The sequence below is a fragment of the Equus caballus genome, chromosome 9 (genome assembly GCF_041296265.1).
Source record: "Equus caballus isolate H_3958 breed thoroughbred chromosome 9, TB-T2T, whole genome shotgun sequence".
NCBI lineage: Eukaryota > Metazoa > Chordata > Mammalia > Perissodactyla > Equidae > Equus > Equus caballus.
The window spans coordinates 74473449-74499958 of NC_091692.1; the positions used below are offsets into that span (position 1 = coordinate 74473449).

General features: G+C 38.2%; 1 protein-coding gene across 18 annotated transcripts in view; it reads right to left on the bottom strand.

Moving 5' to 3' along the window:
* The window catches only part of TRPS1 (transcriptional repressor GATA binding 1), a 248731-nt gene extending 222432 nt beyond the window's left edge, over window positions 1-26299 (bottom strand). For 2 of the 18 annotated variants that reach the window (XM_070221738.1, XM_070221734.1), the window contains exons 1-2: window positions 25171-25628; window positions 23613-23737 (exon numbers count right to left, since the gene is read on the bottom strand). Coding sequence is in view for 1 of the 18 variants with exons in the window: in XM_023648882.2 (XP_023504650.1) it covers window positions 24503-24512 (10 nt within the window). In the remaining 17 variants the exon portion in view is untranslated. Of the gene's footprint in view, window positions 1-23612; window positions 23738-24502; window positions 24968-25170; window positions 25738-25976 lie in introns of those variants that run through there. The other 16 variants (XM_023648884.2, XM_023648876.2, XM_070221731.1 and 13 more) reach the window with 15 other exon arrangements.
* Window positions 26300-26510: the final 211 nt, after the last annotated feature.

The following is a 26510-nucleotide window of genomic DNA, read 5'->3' on the forward strand; positions in this document are numbered from 1 at the left end:
TTAATTTTGTGTACCTCCCTCTCCTAACATCCAACAACATATGTGAATTGGGAAAAGACAGTCTCACTAGTGGAATGATAAAACAATCTCCTTTGAATTGAAAAAGGTTATCTTTTTACATGATGGAGAATATGCACTTTTTTCTAAATCACTGAAGGAAATAAGACCCTCTCCCCACTCCCCAGCTCCTTCCCACCCCTGCCTTTCAGAATCTTTGCAACAGCGAAATGATGAGCACTGAGGTGTAAACTTTAAAGGGATACGGTCTAGTCTACAACTCAAAACTAAATCCACCAGTTTGTCAGAGTTCATAGCAGCAAGGAAATCACAGTGCCAACATGAATGTACGTAAGAGATCAAGTCTCTGGGAAGGGCCTTGGAAATGGTTTGTTGATAATAAACCTATAATAACAGACTGTCCATCCACAGTAGGTTTTCCAAAGGGTTGAAAGCAATGCAAGTTTACTTCATTTTCTTGACTTCTAAGGTGCCCGCAAATGTTGAAGGATATAGTCTAGGTTCAAAGCGGGAGTGGCTCTCAATGAGAGGTTAACTGATGTACTGCAAACTAAGCCTTGGATACCTAAGGTTCAAGGGGTACCAGTCTCATTTACACGCACTCTCCCTCATATAGGAGGCAACCCTCTGAGGTTCAGAGTCTGACAATGAGTCATTTATTTATCCAGGTACTTGGGATCAGGCAGTTTCAAGCAGTTTAATGGTTTAACTAAACCCAATATCACTACCTAAATTGGGGGGTGGGGGGCAGTGGGGAACAGTCTGGATCCATTTGTAGCGAGCTTTCTATATAACTTAAAATATTTTTGAAGAAATATGGTAACGTGATTATCCTTCTGGAACTAGATCCACTGACACTGTCACGTTAACTCACAGCTTGTTAAATACTGTGCATCTTTCTATAACATTCTTTGTTATGAGACTAGAATCAGCATATGGGAATTGCTCTTTTCCTGCTAAACTGAAGTCATTACTAACTACTCATCTGTGACATGTACTCTTTCTTGTAACCAGGGATTTTAGCTTCACAAAATTTAGAAACTGCCACATTGTTTCTTGGCATCGCTTTCAAATGTGACATCATTTAAATTTCGGAAAACTCCGTTGTAGCAAATACACTAGCGGGTGCCAGGTTAAAGATTGCCCCAAAGGGGCAGCAGGATCTCTGTAGGGACCAACCACAGTCCATTCTTTCAGTGTATACCTTCACATGCCTTTCATTAGAGGCACATGGAATTACAACGAGCTCAACAAATGCATTTCAAAATGGGTTATCAAATTACCAGAATATAGAAATGGTTTCCAGTTACCGAAGATCTGTATTGAAAAACAACTGTGGGGTGGAGATGAAAGCTCCATTTTCAGTTTCCCTAATTTCCAAAGTCTAAGGAATACAAGTATCTTTTAAATATACATACACATATTAACAAACTCTATATACACATATAATAAATAGAAATATAGATATAAACCTACTGACTCAACACAAAATAAATAGAGAACTGTGTCTAAGTGATAAAGAAATTTTCAGAGAATCCGTATCATTCAGACCCTCAAAAAGTCTCATTTTGGAAATTCTTGAATGATTTCTAGAGCTTCCTTCATTATTTGAAAACTTACACAACAAAAAGAGAAATTCTAGCCATCTCATCAATACACTCTGCAAGCCTCTAGTTAAAGAACTTCTGAATTTTTTATTCCAAGTACAATTCGAGAGCAGCACTTGTCAGCAAAAATTTAGGATTAGTGCTCTCCGTAGGGACCTCTTTTCTATCAAATAAAAAATAATTGCAACGCTTCATTGTAATTTCCCCTAGAAAATATGAATGACACCTCATGTGTCACTGTTAAGAAAACGCTTTGAGCTTCTAACCTTAAAAAATACTTTATTAATTTTAATCATCTTATTTCTTTAGTAGATATATTTTGTAAAATAATATTTTTATCTCTGATGTTAAAAGCATGCTTGCTTCTCAAAAAGGAAAAAAAAAAGATACACACACACATTTAGCTTGAAAATTCAGGACATGTGGTTACAAACTGATGCCTCAGAATCACTGTACCATGGAGTACAGCCTACCGTGGCTACAAAATCACATGACTATTTATTATTCTCCTGTGGAAAAACTGGGTGACCTCAGCAGTAACAAATCATTTTTACTCACAAAGTGCTTATGACATGGCACATGTCCCATATATGTAAAAAATAAATTCTGAAATGTCCAGAAGGAATTACAAAATATTATCTGTGAGATCCTGCTCTACAGGAAAGGGTCTGACGTATTCTGACGACGTTACCACCACCTATTGACAAATAAGACAGTGATTAATTCTGAAGGGGAATTTTGTAAGACTCATTTTGGAGAAGAGGAAGAAATTCCATGAAATGATACAAAAAGTAAGCGATGAGAGGAAATCTCTGGCTTTCAAAAAGTCATGTATTTTAAAATGCCATGTGTTAAAATTAAGTACTAATACAAATATAATTTAAAATAAAAATAATTGCATAGGTCATTAATGACCTAAAGAACAAGACACAGATGGACAATGTGAAAAAATAACCCAAAAACATCTCTTTTAAACACTTTTACAATTCAGTGTGCCCTTGAACCCCAAAGCTTATATAACAAATCCAAACATAAGAGCTGATGAAGTAAGGCACATATTCTTCCAAAGGAATGATGCCAGCTAGTCTTTTGGAATAATATGATGTCGCTCTTCCCTACAATAGCTGATAGCTGGAATTCCACTCTGTATATATCCTAAATATAATTTTTAAATTAAAAGATAAAATAAGGCCTTAGAAACATCATTTTGAACAGTCTAACAAGCACTCCCAGAGTTAATGATATATGATAATTAAAAGGATTAGAAACAGAACAATGATTATAATTATTATAATAATAAATATTTACACAGCCCTTTGGCATTCACCAAACCTGTTTTATATATGTTATTTAAATTGATTCTCCCCCCGCAACCTGTTCCCAGGTAGTATTACTCATAGACTATAGAAGGGAATATTGTAAACTAGGGAAGTTAAAGACTTACTCTAATTCTGATTTTATTTCAACAAAGCCACACCGCAGATAGGAAAACATAGCTACAACCCGGTGGTCTTCCAAACACAGCTGGACATAAGCCTATTCTTAACAGTCACATGTCCCAGAAGGCACTGGGATGGCTAAGACTTCTTTATTTTAATTTTTACTGTACATATCTGGAGAATAAACAAGCTTGGAAAGAGGCCAAAGTGCCCAGTTAATAGAAAAATGTGAAAACACAAAACCAAAAAGCTTAAAAATTATTGTGATGCACATTTATGACTAGTGAATAAGTACCTCTCAAATTGCAGGAATGGCTCCTCCAACAGTGAGAAAAAGGTATGGAGGACTCAAGTCTTTACTATTTGTACATCAGAACTAGTGTTTTGGTGCTGTGACTTCGGTGCCTTTGTCTTCACAAGGTAATTACTTAGTTAAGAAGTCCGAGGACAGAACAGTACTTACTAATAATTGGTTTAGTATTGTTGATGCTTTTATCACAAGATTATCATTGTCCTTTCAACATATCACTTTAAAAAGATCCGCTGTATTAAATAATTTCATATATTTAAGGGTCAATTGTTTTTCAATAAAACATCTCCAGTTTTGCACTGTCTTATGAAATCAACTTATGACATTAACTTAACAAAAACGGTCGCTTCAGAAAGCAAGACCAGAAGATAATCTGTTACAAGTTAAAAAGAAGGATCTAAATTTCCTTATTTTTTTAATTTCTTTGGAATTTTAAAATCAAGGAAGGCATCAATATATAAGCCCTATTGTCTACAAGTTAAAATGGCCCCCTGACATCCAGCTACCTATCAACTACCTCAGGCATACTGGAATCTTAGAGGCAGAAATGAAGCAGTTGGATATAAATTATATGAATCAATAAAGTTCAATCCTTGCTAAATATCTCTTGAGTAAGGAATTTAAGAGGGCCTCTACTAGAAATACTGTTTTGTGATATGGCCTTAAGAATTTGGGTTTCCAGAAAAGGAAATTAATACAGAGGGTGTAAAAAGCATGGCCTTAAAATGAATTAATTTAAAAATAAGCTTAATAATGTAGAGAGGGATAAAACTTGATAGGATTCATGCAGAGCGACTGTCTCAAAATTCATAATGTAAGAAAAATATAAAGGCCTCAAATGCCAGAACACCAAAAATACAATAGATGCCTCGGTCACTCCAAAAAGGCTTCATGTACTTATTAAGACTCCTAAATTATAACGTAAATTGTGATTTAGGGCATATGACTTTCTTATGTTTATTTTATTCATAGCTTTCTGATTGAGAATGCAGGAGACACAATCCTTCCATCTACTCAGGAAAGTTTGTGTAAGTAAATATACTTCAAAATATCAGAAATACTGGTTTAAGCAGCTCCTTGAAAACTCTGTATGAAAAAGTACATTACTGATTGAAAAGCTAACAACACTTTTTTTTAATTAATGAAAAACTAAAACTTCAGTTATCGCCACTGGCAGCTGTCTCTACATGCTGCACAACGATCGCAGGTGAATCATAAGATTTAAAAAGGAGTAAGTGGGATTCCGCAGGAGGAGATGAAATCTGAGAGCCCCATCAAAGAGGGGCAGCAGAAAAAGAGGAAGCAAGGTAGAAGACAAGAAGAAAGTGAGTTCATGGAGAGAGGAAAGCAAGTTGGGAAATCAAAGGGCGGGGAGGCAGAAGATGCAGGAGGAGAAAAAGGAGTAAGGCTGGCCTGATGCAGATGCAGATGCAGATGCAGCTGCGCGGGCAGGGCAGGCAGGGCTCGGGGAGAGGGATGGGAGGCGAGCGCGCTGCGAGCTGGCGCGCACCAGCCCGCCGGAGCGAGGCTGGAGGAGGACCGAGCGCACACAACTGCTTCCGCAGGACTTCCTGCGACAGCACGCCCGCAGCCCGGGTGTGGAGCACGCGTGGTGGCTGCACCAGGCCCAGGGGGTTATGCGAAAGCGAGCACCCCCCCACACACAAAGCTCGCGTCGCCGCAGCTTGAAAGGCAGGGCCACAGTCAGCCAGCAGCCTCTTCCAAGACACAACCACCTCTGCCTGCAGCTTCTTGAGAAGCAGTTAAAAGAAAATGGAATCATTTCTGTTCCTGATCTGCGGCTCTGATTTTTATTTTTCTCCTTAAAAATAAAAGAAGAAAGAGCAGTTTTACTCGGGGCTTAGTTCTGTGACTGTACGAACCACCAAAACACACTGGGTCTGAAAAGTCCTTCATAAAATAAAAATTACCTTTTCTATTAATCCAACAGAGACAAATCGCTAATATTTAGATGATTAAAGGTTTTCTGTTTGTTTGTTTGTTGATGTCTAACTCAAACCAAGCTTTCCTTATGTTTTTGTAACACACAGAAGCCAAGTCAGAATGCCACGCCTGTCGAGATCCCACTGGGAGCCAGAGTAGTTACGCAGGGGGGCAAATAATTTAAGAAACAAAAAGCCCTGAGGATTAACAGGACAGTACCACACCCCCACGTCATTCAACAACTTCCCCTTACATGAGTTTGCTGATCACAGCCTTTTTACTGTAAAGGAGCCAAGAAAAGAGGCAGTTACTTCGACTAATATAGAATTTTTAACAGATTCCAGCTATCTCTATGGAAAGAACACTGGTTGAAGGTGAATTATTACTAAAACCAGATTTTAAAAGGTCTTATATATAAAGGCGATGACTTTTTATCTTTGACAAGGAACAAAAGTAGATTAAGGCTTAAGAAGAAAGCAGAATGGAACCGTGCTATTATGTAAGTCACGTAGGCTTTGAAACCCCTGGAATACATAGCAACTTAAAATCCTGCTCACGCCAGATGAGAAATAAAGAAGAATTGCTTACCAAGTCTAAACCCTCCAGCCAGACTGCCTGGGTTCAAATCCTGATTCCGCTACTGCTACCTGTTGTAGGTTAGGCAACTGATTAAAGTTCCCTAAGAAATAAGGATGACAGCAGATCCTATCACAAGTGGAGACAACACACTTAGCAGCATGCTCTACAGACGAAATACAACCATCATTTGAAGGTGGCCCCTAATGGAAGACTAACCTCTCGGGAAGCAGCCTATCCCCTGTAAACCTTGCTCACCTATGGCCTGTGATTGCTCTCATTTTTATTTAGTGATCAGTGCTAGCTACGCATCCACCCAATCAGTTGTTGCTACACGTAGCTCATTTCTATGCAAACTGTGTCCAGCCTCTGGGCAAAGTTTGCATGCCCTCTGCTCCCTGATTTTCACAAGTGAAAACACGACGACCGACACATTTAATAATGTGCTCCTTCTCATCATTACAGGGCACCACACAGCTTTAGCAGACAGGAAACGAGCCCAGTGCACGTGCTGTCCAGCTGGCAAATAGAGGCATCTTCAACAGCGCCCATTCCTCCTACATACAGTCTGATAAGGAACATTTTAATGGAGCCAAAACATACATTTCCTTCCTCTATTTCTGCATTTAGCACACATGAGAGCTGTATAGTCATGTCAGGGATTATGAAACTGCAATAAAGAGATTTCTAAGCCACCAAGACTACCAGAACAGCAGGACGAAATTTCGCCTACTTACTTTCAACCAAAAGTATGCACCCCTTCAGTTGTGGAAAAGTACAGAGGATTTAAAAACTCCTACTTATTAACTAGAATGTACTCTTCAATGAAACTCTTTCTACTGTCACTTAAATGGTTTGTAAAATTCGGGCAGATATTACTTTGAAAAATCCAACTCTCTCCTTCAAAGCATTTTTACAGTTGCTGATAGACATAAGGTGACATCAGAAAAGTATGTCTGAAAAATGCAATTAGCTAAGGCTTCAAGGAAGCTCTGGAATGTTTTGTTTTTGAGGAAGAAATAGATAAATGAGACTCCTACAAGTAATGAACTGTCCTAGAAGGAAAGAAATTCATTACAAAGATCCTCTCCTTGATTTCTCCTTCACAGTTCCACGTCTATACAGATTTGGGAATGCACAATAATGCAAGCCTTACTAACTTTCCAGAGCTGTTTAAAATAATACTTAAGTGCCTAACAGATTCATATATTAAATCAAAGGGACTTCTCAATTCTCAGATAAAAAAAGTTTTTTAGTTTAAAAAAAAACTTCAGAGAGAAGGCCAAGGATACAGTCTTAAAAAAAAAATTCAAAATTGTTCCTTGGCTTTTAAGATGAAATTAAAAGTGATTAGTAAAAATCAAACATTCAAACAAGTCTCAGGCGTTCCTGTCTCAACATGAGAAATGTCTCAGCAGCTATTATTCAGTTATCACTTTATTGGCCATCTCTCAAGAAGACATGGATATTAAAAAGAACAAAAGGGGGTTCAATTTCCTTTCACTGCCATAAACCTGGGCATCCTGAAGCAGCGTTACTTAGGATTCTGTTCAGCTCCTGACAAACCCATCAATATCCTTGTTAGATCTCCGGAGGGTCTAAATGATCGTTGCTTCCTTAGCAGATAGGCACTGGACCCACTTACAGGTAATTTTCATCCTGAAGCCAATTCATAAGGCACTGTCCCCAAACATCACAACACAACATTTGGGCTGATGAATATTCACCATGTGTCAAGTTAAAACCACATTTCTAACTCATGACCTTGGAGCCTAGCGTTATTCTCCACGTTTTAAGGATGCATCATTTCTCACTCCGCAGCTTTGATTACTTCACGGTACCTCAGATGCACTATCAATTAAGCCCAACAAGGCAGTCTGGCTTTTCATTTTACTACAGTTCACAAATGTGTTTGGGCCTCCCTTTGCCTGTTTCACGGACACCATCACACTTGGTTCAATGACATTAATCAATCAAAGGCAGAATTTGAGAGCACACTGCAAAACACAACATGGTAAGTTGTAACCAGCAGTATTATTCTTTAGGAACAATATATTAAGGCAAACTTCAAGCAACGTCTATTAATTATGCAACATCAGAGAATCCTTTTCCTTCTCTGAAACTGACAACCCAATTTCACAATTTTCTCAACACTTAAAAGTCTTGCCCTCTTCTGGCCAGAGCGTTCTTCCCCCATATGCCAATTTAACGCAACACTTTCGAGAAACCACTGTATCCAAGGCATTGCAAAGAGGACAAAAATATTGGGGTATGCTCCTACTCTCCTCAGATTTGTAAGGTCATGTGGATTCTGGTATGGACTGTACTAAAGCCACAAATAAATGGGAGCACAGGGCAGGGAAGTTTAAATCTAAATGAGTGGAAATGGGAAGGCTTTGGCAGCAAGAAATACAAAAGTCAACATCTGAGGAACGAGTAGAATCCTTATAGTTAAGGTTGGATGAAAGGCATTTCCCAGAGGAAAGAATATGAACGAAGGTTGGTTGGAGAATGTTCTGGGGCTAAGAACTACTTTGAAGATAGAACACATGGTGTATGTAGTACAGATGGAATTGGTAAATTGGGAGCAGAGCTTGGAGTCCTGAATGCCAAGCTCACGATACACAGATTTCTAAACAAGTACCTAAGGAGTCTGAAGGCCACTGATAGTGGAACTTGGAAACTAAGTTAGGTCTAGAGGTGAATGCGCTGGAGTTATTTCATTCAGATCAAAAGCTGAAAGTACATAATCCTCAAGGAAAAGCGTGGAGATTAAGAGTAAAGTCAAGGACAGACTAGAACAAGTGTGCCAGAGATGCAGTGCCCCGGAAGCCAAGCCAGGAGAGATACTCAAGAGAATGGTTGGCAGCATCCAGTTCACTTAAGAGGTGCAGTCAGATGGAAAGACCATTGAGCTTGGCTGCCACGAGGCCACTGGTGTCCTCAATGCAGCAGTGTCAACAAGCGGAGGAGCCTTGGCAAATTTCACCTGGTTGAGAAATGGAGATGTACACCAAAAGCAGCCCAGATTCAGGCTTTCAATATTTTCCCCACTCTGAGGTTATTTTTATATCTGAGTAGGTTTATCTTCAACCTGAAAAAGGAGAACGGATTCCATATCTGGCTTAGAAACATTCTAATTAATAAATCTCAGAGAGCAACATTTTGACTTTGTGCCATGCCAAGTACAAGATGAAATCCATCTGGAAATAAATAAAAAGTAGCCTTTTGTTTTGTTTTACCTTGTATTTTTCAAACTGTCAAGGGAGCTATATTCATCATTTGTCCACTGTTCCCTATAATCAGTCCAGTGCTTGAACCATAACCTACCTCTCAGCTTCGGCAGCCATATATTAGCCAGAGAATTGCAACTGGACTTTTCCTAGATTCTAAGAACACTCCATGAGCAACCGCAATTGGATTATAATCCAAATGGGCAGAAGATATGTTCATGTAACTACCTTCTATAAAACATCCAGCATAGTCTTTGTTCTTGAATACATACCATGAGAACAAGTATAAACCGTGTAAAGAATGTTTGAGGAGTTTACCAAAAGCAGGTGACTATATTAGCACAGTCGGGATTCAGGGGGAGTGAAATAAAATTAAATGTGCACTGATTTATCAGGAAAGCAAATCTCTTAAAAACTGGAAAGAAAAAATGAAATACCACAACTCATCTTACTTAAACCTTATCTGGATTTGACCTGTTTCAAAAGCCAACAAAAAAGTACTTTCTGATAAACAAAGCCCAGAGTAAGAGCCACTTTAAATTTATTTTGATCTGCAACGCCAAGAGTACACAGTAAATTTTCAATCTCCTAACGTCAAAGAAAAAAAAGAGACACTTGGTACATAGAGGGAGAATCAAGTAGAAAAATAAATTCCAAAATAACATTAAGAAAATCACTAAGAAAAACTAGGACGATGTAGGCATGGATAGTGTTTCCTATGGTTCTATCAGGTATACATTGGATGTTAAACTATAATTCACAGTCAGGTCAAAAAAAATTTCAACTATATAAAGAGAGACTAGCCAGAGGAAGAGGAGGGAAGAAATCCTGGATAGTTATGCAATAATAATGGAAGTTTCTCTGAATAGTATGCTCACCACACCAAGAGAGGGATTTTATGTGGAATGATCGGCATAATAGTTAAAATGGTTCCTTAAGCCATTTTAGAAGAACTGGTTTTTAATGTTAAAGATCATTCCATTACTCTCTGATTTAATTGATTATTTCTAACTGACTGAATATGATTACTTTCCACAAGCAAACTGTTTCATTTTAAAGGAATAACTACTCACACTCATTTACAAAAGGTTTGCACCTGAAAAAAACATTAATGAAACGAAACAAGCAAATTTAAAAAAAAAAAAAAGACAAGCCTGCCCTCTGGCTAAGATACAAACAGAGGAAAACCCAGACAAATAAAAAGCAGACCAACAGGTATCTTCACCTTGGAACTCAACATGAAATGGGTTCAGACGTATACCCTGGACCAAAGCAGCCCATTTCCAGGGTCTGCCACACCTCCTGCTTTCCAAAGTCACTCCTGGAGCTGTCCTCAGAAAGAGTTTGGGGGATGTCTTATGTCCAACATCCTTCTGCATGGCATTCATCACACCTCCTTTAAACAAAAATGGAAATGACAGCAGCGTTGGGGGTTGTAAATGGTAAACTTCACTCATGGGCAGTTGCGTTAACCCTTTAGATTATAAAATATTAGGACTAAAAAATAAATTAATCAAGAAATTTCAGTAAAATACCTGAGATGTCTAAAACGACAGAGAATTTTTCCTGTTTTTCCCATGCAGCAAAGTAAATGAATAAAATCAGGTTAACTACAACCAATAAAGAAATGTTATTGTACAATATGCATCCACATTGCACAGCGGGGTCATGGATAAAAATGGAACATTAAAAAAATTCTAAAAGAAAAGTAAAGGCGTTAAATTTATACTTTAAAATATTTCATCTTCACTACATTTAAAATAGCTGAAATTTTTCATTCAAAAGACAGGATTAATAAGAAAAGCATTTAAAAGAAATGAGGTCCTTTTATGATTCTTATATTAATTTGTTTTTATAAATGCTACGGAGTTTATGTAAAATGCCACAAATGGTTTCTCAACCACGTTTTAATAATAACTACCTGCACATTTCTGGCCTAATCTCACAGATGCTGTCTATAATTTCCAACCTGCCAAGGGGCTTATGGCTGTTAGGAATAAAGAAAAGTCCAGTTTCTTCAAAGATAAAAAATCCTTACTTCAAATGGACCACTTTTTTTAAATTAGTCTCTATACAGATAAATGTTGGAGGTATTTTAAGGTAAAGACTGAATAATAATATAAACTAACTTCTTATGAATGACCACTTTATCACCAATTCTTCAGTACCAACTGGATTTTGGCGAAACCAAAGAGGCTTCTATTGTTCAGGTGTTTGAAAGAGGTATTAAACCTAGATTTTCTGCTGGAACTTTTAATCTTCCAGGATAACTTCTAGACTAAACATCTGATTCCCATATCTTCATAAGAGATTGACAGAGAAATAATATGAATATACCAACTGATTTTTATATGATCCATTCCCCACTACATACTAATAAACGATATTCTAATTCTATTCTCATCTCCATCTACAAAAGGAAAAATAAAGATTAATGAATCTCAAATATTAAGCAGATTTCCTCAACAAACATCAAAACTGTCTAGTGTTTTATGTCTAAATGAGGGTAGCAATCAGATAGATACCGGTTCTAGCTCAGTCCTTTATCTAAGTAGCCGTGTGATCATGGGAAATTCACTTGACTTATTCTTCAGTTTTCTCCTTTGTAAAAGAAGATGATTCAGCAGGAATCGACAGTAGCTCATGTCCCTTCTACCACTCAAAATAAAATATGATCCTATTGTCACTCTAAATAATACCTGAATTAAGGAAAAACCAAGAAACAAAATTGAATAGCAGATTTTAGACTGACCATTCAAGGCCAGTTCAGCCAATGAGAAAACAAGTGTTTCACTGGCCAGGGTCTACCTTCCCACCACAAAAAGCTGTTAAAAGACTCTAAGTCTAGATCCACATTTTCATATGTATGTGGAAAGTACAACATTATACACTCGCGCACACACGATAAAACGTGCCCATCAGCAAAGCAGATGGGGACCAGCTTTCAGAGCTCAAGCAGAAAACTAAGAAAATTCTCTCACAGGCTACACAGATCACTCTACATCTGACCTCAGATAGGTGATTAAATTTATTCTTCTGTCTATTTCCTTTTGCACATGGTTTGATTGATGTGACCTAATGAAATAAAATGCACCTATTGTTGGGCTCAGAAAGTGTGCTCATAATTTTACGGGATCATCTTTTGTCAAAATAAAGTTGACCAATTATTTCTACAAAGGTGTTTACGAAAATAAATCCCATTTTCTCCTATAGCCGCCAAAGAAGAAACAACCTGCAGAATTGTTTTCTTCTTTATCTGTAACTAGAGGCTTTGAAATAAATCTAAAAACACTGTCCTGGCTCTCCCATTATATTCCAAGTAGGTATATTTTTAAAAATTATCCTTTCGAAACAACACATGAAACATGATTTGAAATCATCACATTAGTCTAATTCCACAACATGGTTTTGATTACGCTGGACCAAAAGTTTTGGCAAAATGTTCTCCTGACATCACAGGAGCCCAAAAAGGAGGTGGTTGGTCGAAACGTCCACATTTCTACCAGAGGAGACACCAAAATACTGTTAAATACACGTCACCAGGAGCAGATACAATGCGTTCTCCCAGAGTTAATTCCACTTTCACTGAATCAGCGAGGGCAATACGTGAGGGATACCAAATTTGCAATTTGCTATCTTTTTCTTTAGGGCCTGATGCATTTGTTCCAAACGAAAATATTTTTAAATCGTCTTTAAGATGAATGAGCAGAGCTGTTGCTTCTTTATAGTAGCAGCCTTATTTATTTTACACATAACTATAATTTAAGGATGTCAATCATTTTAAGCAGTTTGCAAAAAAATAAAATACAGGCAAAACCAGAGAAGATTTTCTTTACACCAAAACATCATTACACGAAAATACGTCAGGTTAAAAGTCTCCACTTTATATACAGATTTCATTTTACCCCTGCGCCTTGACAGTATTTTATATTTTCTCATTACTTTCGGAAAATTCCACAGGGCTATCTTAAACTGATTTCAAAGTGGGTTAAAATATTTTTTCTTTTTCCTTCAATCAAATTTTTAGACAAATTGCATAAGACGCAAAGGAGAAACAACGAAATGTCATGTTATTCTACACCGGTCGTAATTTTTGCAATTAACCTCAAGAATAAATATACAATTTTCAAACCACACTCTTTTTGAAGTACAAATAAAACTGCGCAAATGACATAAGAAAGTACTTCTCTGTAGTGACTCCTTAGAAATTACCAGAATATCTTATCACAGAAAGGTATGGAAGAAGAGCTGAAATGACTGATCTCTCAATTTCTGATGCATCAAAATGAGATTCTGAAAACATAACACAAAAGGAAAAAAAATGAATGCAAAATTAATTTGCGTTTTATGGAAAATAACACGGGTTCTCTAATAAGAAAACCCTAAAAAGATGAGGTATTTCCTCTCCTTTCTGAAAAGCTGAAAAAAAACAAAACCAAGTATTTCAAAATCAATGGACTTCAAGCAATCCAAGAGAATTTGGAAAACATTTCTCTAAAAACCAATCCAGAATGCAGGATGTCAATTTGGAAGTAATGGGAGCATATTTCGTTTTAAAATTCGAAAACTTTTTAAAGACAAAAGTTCAAGTTAACATCCCAGTGATTAACTCAGGGACTGCTTGGCCAAGAACAACTTTCGGCACTTAAAACATAAAACTGTCAGTTTCCTCTGCTTGGAGACAAAACATACAAAACGCAAACATTCACTGCTATATTTTCCTAGACATGAAAGACAGAGCTGACTTTTATAAAAGGTGATCACTGTGAATATTTCTATCTATTATTACATTTCTGCGGTAGCTCCTTAAATCAGTTACAAATTCCAAACTTCAGAACCATCCTTAGCAAATGGCTACTATTCTAGGGGGTGTACCTTACTCCCTAAATCTTGATGGAAATACAATCATTTATTGAACTGCACTAGCGCTCCACACACCAGTATATTAAGCAGCCTGTGCTTAAGCTACAATAAAACAAGTAAAACTCTACTAAAGACTTCAAGGGGTTGATAACATGATGTCTGGCATTCTATCTCTTGCAAATCTAAAGCATACTGACGGTGAGAATAATTTAAGTGCTCTCTTTCCTAAACCAAGATATATTCATTTCAAGCATCATCCATGATCAAATAGTCAAATTCATATGTATAAACTTGGAATACAGAGTTTGGTGGAAGCACTGAGTAACTAAAATTGTCTTAATCTTTTTGCCAGAAGTATGTCACAGTGGGTGCTTACAATTGTTTCAAAATGATACCACAACTTTATTTAATTTTATTCAATGCATTTCCTCATAGAAATGGAATGGCAAAGCCCTGCTCAAGAGCAAACAGTAAAATCAAATTATTATTTTACAGTATATAAGCTTCGTTCTCTTCTTATACTGCCCCCTCAAATATAAATATTATAAAGAAATATAGGTAAAAATCAAACAGCTGGCACATTTTTTTCCACTGAAAGGAGAAAGCCTTATTCCCCAAAAAACTGAAATATTAGATCCCAAAGAGGAAAAAAAAAACAAAACACAGGAAAAAATGGTAATAAAGCATGGCAGAATAATCCAGAGGAAGCATGCCTGGTCTCAGCATAATTTTCTTTAGCATCCTGAAATGAACGACATCGTGCTGCCCGTGATCTCTGCTTACTTCTCTGAAAACCATCCAGAGGATTTTCAAAAAGGAAAAATTCTAGTTGTGCTTTCAAATGCCAAATTAACTTACAGGACTTCCACTCCTGAAGGAAAACAGCACAGTAGCGCACCAGAAGCTGGAGAATGCTTTTTGTCACGCAAAGCCAGAACTGATGAGTGTGACCCCAGTGGGGTTTATCTAAAATTCCCAAGTACCACAAGCAAAGAGGTCAAAGTTTTCTATGTCATAGAAATAGAATGTCAAATACACAAATAAATAAAGCCATATATAGCAATAGTTCCTTATGTTAGATTTTACAGTATCCAAGGCCCCCTTTGCTCAGATATATATACGAATATATATACATCTTTTTAAACAGTAAGGAAAAATGGGGGAAAAAAAGGAGGAAAACTTGCTTACACTAATTTCTAACCCTCATCTTCCATTTTTAATCATTATTGGCCTCATCTTTGAGTTTTTATTCTTGCCAATGATACACTGAATTATTCCGGGAGCAAGAAGAGCATGTATGTACATAATTAAACCTTAACAATGAAATATTGAACTATTTCGGGACTAAAAAGTACGCCACAGGTGTGTACATAAGTATACACAAATATGTGTAACATTAAAGAATTAAATGTTTGACAAAGTGAACAGGCAAGATCATGTACACATATTTACACATAAAATGTGTGCTTTTATGATTTTTACTATTGGCCTAAAATCTTATGAGTGACAGTTTTCTTACTTAGAGCTTATCAAAGTACAACGAAAAAGCGAAATGTAAATAATTAGGGCACTCTTTCAACAACATAAATTGTCTTAAGAACGGGACATTTAAAAGCAGAATAAACACTGATGGGCTAGAGAGTAATATAAACAGTTTATTGTAATCGAGGGTTAAATGACAGTGAGTTTCTTATAGTAATTGAGCTGCTCTGACATCCAATGAATGCAATGCAAAGTCGTTCTAAATGCAAAGGAGAAACATCTCTTATATTATTTGCTTATAAATTACGGAAAATAATGTTTCATATTACTCATTACTTGGATGTGAAATTGCTTACACTTGGCCACTTGTACCTAAGTTATTTTCTAAAATTTACCTAAGTTTGAAGAACTGAAGAACAAAATTTGCAGTAATCTTTAAAAAGAATATACTTCCAATGATAAGTTAAAGACAGCATTAAACATAATCATTTGTGTTTTTTCAATTTGTAATTTAAATAGATTTATTCATATAAAAATTCAGCAGCTAAATATAGAAAAAACATGATTTTAAATGATCTCAAAGGTATATCTGGAAATAATTGATAAAGAATTATTAATCATCCAAAAATTAGACTAATATGTACCGAGAAAATTTAACAATATATGCTTTGATTAAAATTAATATATACATGACCAGTCAACTTCCATCAGTTGAATGGTATTTTTTAAAATAAAGTGAGCAATACTTTCTTTCAAAAATATTTAATGGCATCAAAAACAAAGCAGAAACAAATGCCAAAATCTCTTTCAGGAACTTTAATATGTTCAGAACGACTTAATGGTATTGAGAGAAAAAGAGGCTGATGTATTTATTTCCACATCTTTCAGAGCTAAAGATGATGTGTGGATAATAACATCACAGAGAAGTCACAAGGAGAAGTTGGTTTTTAATTTGTTTTGCCAATCTTGCTCTCATTTCAGAAACAAAATTATAATTAAATTAACCCTCAAACAGGTGTTGGGATGGTTAAGTAATTAAAATGGATATTACAAAGGCTAAATTCATTTCAAAAAAATATGTAATATGTTAAAATTCCATTCAGTCTCTGTAATGCAAAAACATTCTATACGAGTGAGAATACAGATGTGTGCACGTACACGTACACACTAAGTTAATATGAAGTCACAAATTCATATGCTGCACTTGTGCAGAGCTCAGAGAAAAATAAAGCTAAAACCAGATTAGCAATGCTTGATCCCTTTGCCCATGAAGTGCATCATGTAATAGAGAAATTAGATTCCACAAACTAACTTCTGCCGTATATATTTACACTATTTATAGATGGATCTGGTCTCAGATACAATACATGCTTCTATTGGGAGAAACTGAAATAGTGATTCACAAGAATTCGCTGAGAACCATACTGTAGAATCTAATCCAGAAGCATAGATTGTATTATAAATGTTTGCTGATTTGTAAGTTTCATAAATTCCGTCCAAATTCTACAAGTACAAAAGCTCTCAGGCAAAATCTTTTTAATCTCTTTTTTTCTGCAGCTAAAATATATTTAACGTCTAAATAGCAGTCTTGGTATATCTATCATCCTATACTAGGTTCATTCTCGGTTATTATAATACTCAACTTAATAATATAATATTAATGCTTTTTTAAAGCTTGGAACATATACATTAGATAAGACGAATACGTTTATTATTCTTTATAATACTATACTACCCACAATCATGAATACAAAGTAATTAACAGATACAGCAATTATAAATACAAATAAGCAAACCATGCTCCCTTCAAATAAAGGATAAAAGAACAGAAAATAAACTATGAACACTTGTACATTTCCTTTTAACTCTATCTACTACAGAAGGCTTAAGTAGCTGACAATGAATCATTTGTTTATTCAAGTGTTAAATAAATTGAATATATAAGTTCATTTCTGACTGACTTAAAAGTATTTGGAACATTTTCCAAAGCCTATTTTGACTGTCAATTACCTAGATACCAAAATTGTTGTATTGTGTTGCTTGATAAAATAGGACGTACAGCAACCTTCAAAACCAGTATTACAAGCCTAGCAGAGAGCATCACATTTGGGTGACGCACAGAATCTGTCACCCTAGGGAAAAACACACTGGGTCATAGTACAGAGTCTTTACATGTTCCATATTATTTCTACATAACGTTTTGAGATGACAGAACTGTAAACTATAAAGTGCTTTAAAAGATATATTCAGAAACAGCACTACCACTTAACTGCTCCTCACCACAGAAATGGGACTTTAAAAAAATTATCTTCAGAAGCATTTCTTAAAATACACTGAGAGGTAGCATTTTGATTTACAAGGGTTTTTTTTTTTTTTTGACATTTTTTAATTCCTTAGTAAATTCAGAGCAGGCTTCATTATGGTTAAACTCCATACTTACTTCAAACTTCTAGACGTTATAAAGCAGGTCACGTAGCTCCTTTAAAAAAGACGCATGTTTAACGCGTAGAGTTGATGGTGTAGCATATTAGAACCCACCATCAAGGTGTAGCTACGGATTAGCCGTCCACGTACATTACATACGTAAAACACACCTACAATAGCATGCACACATGTCAGCAATAATTTAAACACAGCACAGCTCTCGTGGATATGTCCAGCATTTGCAGGCATTTACACTGCTAGATTTCCTCTCATAGTATAGGCATCCTACTACAAACTACCCAAAAATTACACAAATCAAAATATGTTACCTTTGTTCAAACAATAGTGCAATTCCTTATATAAGAGAAAGTGTCATCCTTAATCGCTCAGGAACCAAGATAGCGGTGGATTCTTAGAGCAAGAGTGGTGCAGAATGGTTTGAGGCAAAACTGAAACATATTGTTTAAGTAAACCTTAAGGGGTGGGGATCATATGCGCAATTGATGGATTTTTTTTTTTTTGTATCATCTTCCACAAAGCATCCCCAAACCCTCCCCACCACAGAACAGTAAACAAACTGCTGATATTAAAGGATGGCAGCTCCAAACACCTCCCTCTGCCTTTTTTTCCTTCTTGCTAAACTTTATTCCAGTTCCCTCAGTTTTGAAGTAATAAACTGAACTTCATTAAATAAAAATGTAATGACAGAGAAACCCATAATTTGAAATTTATGTTTGCAAACTTGGTAAAAAATAAATAAACCAAGACTTACTCTGAGACACTCACGCTATGCTGAAGCGAACAACTTACAGCTTAAGTTCCTAAAGTTTTCCTGAGAAACCCTAAAGTCAAGGAATAGTTACCAAAGAAAGAATGCCCCCGATTTGAACCAAAATCTGTAGCTCTCACAAGAAAAACCGAGAAACACCTAAGGTAAATCAAAACTGTTAAATTTCTATGCAGAGAACACTTCAACTTCCCTGAACGTGCGGAATGTTTTTGATAATTATAAATGCCTTAAAAGACATTTTAAGGTATCTGCATGATACCTGATTTTCAGTATGGATTATTTCTAAAATGCGCTATGGGTGAAGAAAAAGAACAAAAACTCTCAAAACAAACTTGGGGTTAAAATCAAAGTCCAAGACAAGTAATCCTAAGATTTAAACCTTAGGAATAATTCACATTAGAAATGTCGATATTCAGTTCTGGCCCACCAACTGGGGCGGAGGGCCCCGTTTCTGGGTGGAGTGCGTTTCTCCAAGGAGGAAAAAACTGGCACAAATCTTTTTGCCCTCCAAAAAGATTTTCCAACTTGCCAGCTTCTGAAGTTGCCCTGATGTCAATCAACATCACCAAGATGTCTCTTAACTGGAGAAAGTCCTGTTTGCCTGTGCAAGATCAGGAAGAGAGAAAATGACTAAAAAAAAAAAAATGAAAAACACGGTGTGATAAATAGGGTTAAAAAATTAACAATCTGAAATTGCGTAAGAAAAAGAACCACCAGTAGAAACAAACTGACCCTTAAAATTAACGCTTTCAATCTAAAAATATATTTTTGTCAAGTTTCATCTATTTTCCTTCCTCTGCACATAAAAATGATTAATGTCACACAATTTAACTTCCACATTTCAGGCTCCTGCTAACAGGTGTAGCATTCTTTATATAAACATATTCATTGACCTGTCACCATTGATAATCTTAATTAATTCATCTTGAATGAAACAAAAACAAATGTTTTTTTTCCAAATAAGAAAGAAAGAACGAAACACAAATACCCATTCTCCCCAAAACCCAAAAACTGTTCAAGTGACGGTAACCTGAAATGCACCAGCCATGACAGAGAGCAATTGGAGAAATCCAGCAGTACTCAGCAGGAAAGATTTTTAATAACAGATTGAAAAACAAGAATAAAAATAACTACATCAACAGAGCCTTTCTTCCTCAGGCCACAAGCCCGTTCTTACTTGAACTTTTTTTTTTTTTTAAATGGCATTTTGGCCACTAAAACCAATCCAGAACATTATTAAAAGTTAAAAGCTACCAATTACTTCTGTCTGTTCTTTTAAAGCAAAGTTTGGCATTACGTCAGTTGGTTTAAAGAAAACAAGAAAGAGAGAGAGAAAGAGTAGGAGAGAAAGTTTCCTGCTTGTATAAACTAAACCACCAGGGAAGGTGTCTAGCCACTTGTAAAGTATTTACTGCAGGTTTTTAAAGAGCTAGAAACATTTTAAAAATTAAAAGTTTTCTTTCTCATTTTTAATGAAACATACTTAGGAATGAAAAGCATATCCTGAATGTCTTCTTTGGGGTGTTTTGATGTTATTTGTATCTCAATTATAGCTTTGAATCAGAAAATGATTTCCAATGATGCTTCAAATTGGAAGGACAGAGAAAATTTCATCTTTCTTTGTGCTACTCGGATTTGTGCTCTTGGAAAAAAAAGAGGGGGGGGAGATGACAAAAAGTAGACGTTGCTATGATAATAGCTACTATAGCTGCAGCGACCCCTCTGACTTCTTCAGCTAACTAAATCTTGACAGTCCAAAAAATTTTCATCCATAGATCCATCTGCAAAACTGAGTAAAGAGGTTTCCTTAAGCCCAAAGTTCTCTTTCTAACCTAAACCAAGTTCGAGCATTATTATACGCACCAGAGAACCAAGCCAAAGACCAACGAATTCAGTTCCCAGGATCTGAGAACCACGGAGTGATATGACAACCATAAAGGTGACCATAATAGCAACATTAAAGACATTATTTATAAAGGTCATATATAATTAGCAGAATATCCTATACAAATAACCAAACGGCTTAAGACCCACTTAGACTCGAGGATAAATTTGTAAGAGTGGTTATTCCCTCTGCAGCACTGTTTGCTACTGAACAGTCGTATAAAACAACACTTGGCATTTTAGCATATTTACTTTAATCCACTGGTTAAAGCTTTTAGGAGATAAATAATTTTGATAATTATAAAAAAACACTACTCAACGTTTTCCAATGTAAATAACTGCAAAGTGCGTAAGTCTTCTCTACACACGACAGTTACAAGCACCCTTAGAGAATTGCATTAAATTTCTACTTGGCAAAGGCTAGAAGAGTTTCTTCATATTTTATCTAAGGGGAAGCCTACAATTCCATAAATCATAACTATTATACTAACAAAGAATCCACTTCTTTCTGTATGAAATATCAAAAGATGAATATAGTTATCACATAGAGAGACAAAGTAAAACCAAGTCCAGATATGCCGTCATTAATTTCTCCAAATTTCAACAAATAACAAATAAGGAAAACAAATGAGTAAACAAGACTCAGAATTAGTTATCAATGTATTAGTAGTCATAACCAGCAAAAGAGGGGGAGAAAGAAACCTTTGTTACCTGAAAACTTGACCAAGGATGAACAACAGAAAGCAAGACCATAAAACTTGCCTGTTTTTATCAAATTGATTACAACTTGTGAGCTGCAATATTTGGGACAGAACTGTCTGAGTTTATAGTTTTCTGTGTCTGCCAAAAACAGATGCAGACTACCACACGAGCTGTCCTGCGGAAACTAAATTAAGCAAAAGCAAATACCAAGTGGAAAGTTGTCAGTCTGTTGAATGAATGGCTTCATTTTACACACCAGAGAATATCTTAATAAGAATATATTTTAATGTGCACCAGTCATTTTATTTTAAGTGCATCACTTATTTCGAAAATAATAACTTTCCCTTTAGATCAATTATAAACACCTGCCCACAACTTTCTCAAGGTCTATTTTGCTTTACACAGAATAGCACAGTGTTACATTATTGTCTGCTATCAAAAAGGGTACTGAAGAAAAAAATATAATTTTTACATATATGTATCATGAAAAACGTTTCAAGTCCCGTTATCAATATTTGTGCTAACTTCAAATTCAAAATAAAGTTCTAGCTCAAAAACAACTTGCTACAAGTTCTTTCAAAACTTTCAAGTAATGTTGATTTACCTCAACAAAGAAAGTAAGACATGAGTTTATTAAAACTTAACACCCTTTGGCATTTCTTAATAGAAAGGTACAGATCATTAATTGCAAACCGTGGTCTGTATTTCCCTCTCTCTGCACACACACATCAAATAATAATAACAATAACAAGAATAATAGAAACGTCACTGAAATACTAGGATCTTAAAAGCAGCTTTTCCACAGAAGCATTCATTTCTCTGTTTTGAAGGTTTTCCTTATGAATGAAGATTTCCTTACGTGTATGAGAGACCTGCACTGCGGAAATCAGAGTAAATTCAGGAGTAGGATGTGACTTAAAAGAAAAGTAAAAATAATACTGAAAATAGGGTAGGCGCATGTGTAACTCACTTATGATTAGCACACTAACATGGATTCTAACTTATTTTCAAGCAACAATTTTATAAAATCATCTAAAAGATTCATCGACAAAAGGCTGAGCTCTAACATCAGCTCAGACCTCCCAGCTACTGACACTTTCTTCCTCGCTTTTAATGTTACCTTTAAGAGACAAAGGACGAAATCCAAACAGCAGCAGACACCCTACAGCATCTAGAATTCAAAGGAGTGACAAACTTTTTGGTAAGAAACTTGTTCCACCATTCCTTTGGAGAGTGTCAGACTTAGTTATTATGTGTGGAAAAATATTCTACATACATATATGCTAACATATAATAGATCAGGAAGCCGTAAACATCAGCTCACCGATGGTAAATAATACTTTGCCAACAGAGTATTAATGAAGCTTCGGAATGCCTCACATTCAGAAAAATCAAGTCATCATGCTGGCACTAAAACTCTATTTCCCCCTCAGGAGTTTTATTTTCACATTGTTAATATCCAGAAACCATCATCAAACTTTAGCACGTTAGTGGCCCTGTACATCTAACTGAATCTAGAGATGTTTTCATCCAAGAGTATAGCTTTAAAAGGAAGTTATGAAATCTGAGGAGAGAGAAGCTCTAAGAACGATATGTTTGACTTGTTAAGATTAAGCACGTCATTAATAAACTTTCACTTAAAGGTAAAAAAAAAAATCCTCAAAATGTTGGTATCATTTCCAGACTGTCCCGTCAGCATCACAACTTACAGGAAACGCTTCATCTTCCCATACAAACCCTGTATTTATTCACAACCCTGGCATACTTGGGGAAAGAAAAAAAGCCCACACCATTTCAGAGCTAGTTTGCTTTTTTACGTTAACCGGTGGAATATGTGAGAAAGCGTTCTAGGCAAATGAGCAGCGTGTAAGAAACTTTACAACTGGCAGTTCAGAAACTTTCCTTCTCGTTCTCATTTTGTCCACGTCAAGAACTGGCTGCCCGCATTACTTTCCCCTGCTGCCCCTTGCATTTTTAACTCTGGCAGCCTTTTCTAAATGATCAACTTTTCCTAAAACCAGCAGGAAAGTAACATGATGCCAGCAAGATCCATAGGTTTTAACTTCAGAGCTGGAGGACTTTGAAGAGCCGGTGGAAGGTTCTTTATTTTTGCCTTGAACAATCAAATTTTTTCCAACACCCAGGCCCAGAGTTATCATTTCTTTGTCATTTTTGTCTCAGGCCCTATCTGTGCTTTCCCTTTGTACTTATTACCCCTCTCAGACCCTGTCCTGTTCACCTGGTGCGTTTACAAAAGTTCAGTGAATCTACAGAAGTTCAATGAATCGGCCTGACTTCTCTGCGATTTAACTTCTCCGCTAAGCTTCTCACTTGACTTACCTCACTTAAAATTCTAGCCGTGGTTTTCCAAAATAGGATAAGGATGAATAGTCTATCATAATTTGGATTCATCATTAAGATCCATCGCTCTTACTCAAAAACTTTCCCAGTATCAATTCTGAGGCCTAAAAAGATATGAGGAAGTAAAGGAAGACCTAAAATTTATGAAGTCCAAGATTCCCTCTGAAACCCACCAGTCCTTCTCGCCCTCCAACTTAAATTGCTTTAGAGTCTTAGGGCCATAAAACAGTTACCGACTTCCCTGGGGAGAGCGGGGAAACACCACCATCTCACCCAGGTACTAACAAAAAAGCTTGCCCAGCCACAAAAACAGCTCTGCACTTCAAACAGCTCCCACCACCGCCTCACCCTCAAATTATTCATGGGGTCCTATAATCCCGGAGTTATTTGAAGGGACAGCAGTGTTTGCCTTGGCCTTTCAAAGATGCGTTTCTCTAGAACCCAAACAGGAACCAGACAGAAGGCGAAGCGCCCGTCCGCCGGGATGTCCCACCGCTGTCAGGCATTTAATCACTGGCCAGTGTCCGCTGACCCGCGACACATGGCGCATCATCCGCACCGCAGAGGAAGTCTGCCCCTTCCTCAGCCCCTACGGAAGCGCCCTGGCTGCAAGGCCCTGCCACATGGCACGGACAGGGCACAGACCCCTCGGCCCAGCTCCCTGAGCCGCGCAGAAGCGGGTGCATCAGGAGATGCGACAACCCTCTTCTTCTCCAGCCCAGCTGGGCCTTTAAGGGAAAAAAGTTTGAAGCCTGGCTTTGCAAACTCTCCCAAGCCAACGCCAGTCCTGTGCTGTTTTCCCACTCTGGAGACCACACGAAGGCCCCTCTCTGGGACCCTCCCGACCCTCCCAAGTTCACCCAACTTACTACTCTGCATGCTGGTGCCTAGTCTGCTCCCCGCTTGTCAGGAGCCCCAGAAAAACTTGCAGCGGCTGCGGCGGCCGCGGCCCCTCGGGTCCAACCACCTCCAGCTCCTCAGCTGCGCCCGGTAGGAGAGAATTAAAATCCGCCAGAAAGAGACAGCGAGGGGGAGTGGGGCTGCGAGGGGGAGGGGGCACCGGCCTGAAACTTCTTTTTTTGGCAAATGGGGATTTGTTTTTCCTCCTCCCCGGCGGCTGAACTTGACCCTCCTGACTCCAGGGGCTACTGCAGTTTGAAGTCGCTCGTTTCTAAGGCTCAGATGCCTTAGACCTACCAACAGGAGGAGAGGAAGGGGGGAAAAGAGGGCAGAAGAGAAGACAGAAAGAAAGAAATCACACGCGCAAAAAGGAAGAAAGAAAATGCATGTGAAACCCGAGAAGCCTGCGCTTGGCTTTCTGCACACTCTCCCTCTGCTTTTTTTTTTTTTTTTCCCCTCAAAGAAAGTCACTTTTAATTCCCAGGGCTCCCCGCTTGCGATCGCCCACATTTTGCGCACACACGCGCGGGCGCAGCACTCGCGTCGCGGCGCCCCGGGCCCGGCCGAGGGGCGCCCGCTCCCCCCGCGCTCCCCGCGGCCCCCGGCCCCGCCGCCCGCCCGGGCCTCCCCTCCTTACCTGTTGATTAATCGTCAAGAACACCCTCGGCAGCCCGAAAGATGGTGGCGCGGCGGCCAGAGCCATGAACCGTCTTCTGTTGTTGCAGAGTTGATCTTGGATTATTGGGGGGAGGGGGGGAGAAAAAGGTCTTTCCTGCCTCCCCCCCTTTCCCTTCCCTCCCCCCCTTTATAAAAAAAAAGAGAGAGAGAGCGAGAGAAAGAGAAAGGAAATAGAGCAAGGATGTGCCCGGTGCCGGGTCGGAGAGGGGAGGGGGTGTTGTTTTTTGTTTAAAAAAAAAAAATAGGAAGGCGAGAGAGCGATCGAGAGGACGCGGGGTCTGGAGAAAGGAGCAGCACCAAAAAAGAGGACGCTTGAGATTGCAGTGAGATCGGGTCTTTATCAGAAATGTTATCGCTTGTCAGGACCTCAGTCTCCGCGCATTACGTCAGTTTCAAGACACCAACACTATTAATATCAAAGGAGCCTTCGCGGAGGAAAGCGCCACCCCAGACCGAGCTCCCTTAAAGAGACAGCGCGCGTCCCCGCGCCGCCGCCGCCGCCGCCGCCGCCGCCCCGCCCGGCTCCCAGCACCCGCCGCCGCCGCCCGCCGGGACCGGCCCCGGCCGCGGCGAGCCGGCTGCGCGAGAACTTCGCCCGAGTCGGAGCGCCGCAAATGAGAGCTGCGCGGGGCAGGGACCCGGCTACCTTCCCGCCCCGCCTCTCCCCCCTCCTCCTCCCCCACCCCCCATGTGTGAACGTGCGGGCTGGAAACGGAGGAAAACCCCCAAAGCTTGAGGAATAATGTGATAAAGACGAGGACCTACCTTGGGGGAGTGGGGGGCAGGTGGGGGCTGGTGCGTGGCAGCCAAACCGATGGTCCCCAAACGCTCGGAGATGCTATCCGGAACAATCAAAAGAACTCTCAAAGTGCGTTTACCTTTTCGGTGGTTACTTTCCCTGCTCCCTCCCAATTAAACGACGCAGGATTTTTGTGTGTGTGCGTGTGCGGCCCCTCCCCCGCCCTTTTCCTAGGACATGAAGAAGTCTTGGGACACCTAGCCGGTGGTCAGTGTTTTCCATGATTGCATGGCAGGAGGGCTTGAGGAGGACAACTTGAACTCTGTCCTGAGTTGGAGAAGTGCGGACTGAGGTTGCTATGGTTTTCTGAACTAGGGACAAGCTAGCAAGCTGACTGGGTGCTTCAAGGGGGTGCTACAAAATGGATAAAATGGGAACATTATTCAAATGCTGCAAGATTAATACCTGCTGCTTTTGGGGCTTTTAGTAGCAGATAAGGAACTCTGAATTAACCATGACATTCTTTTTACTACACATCTCCAAATACTCTCATTGTTAAG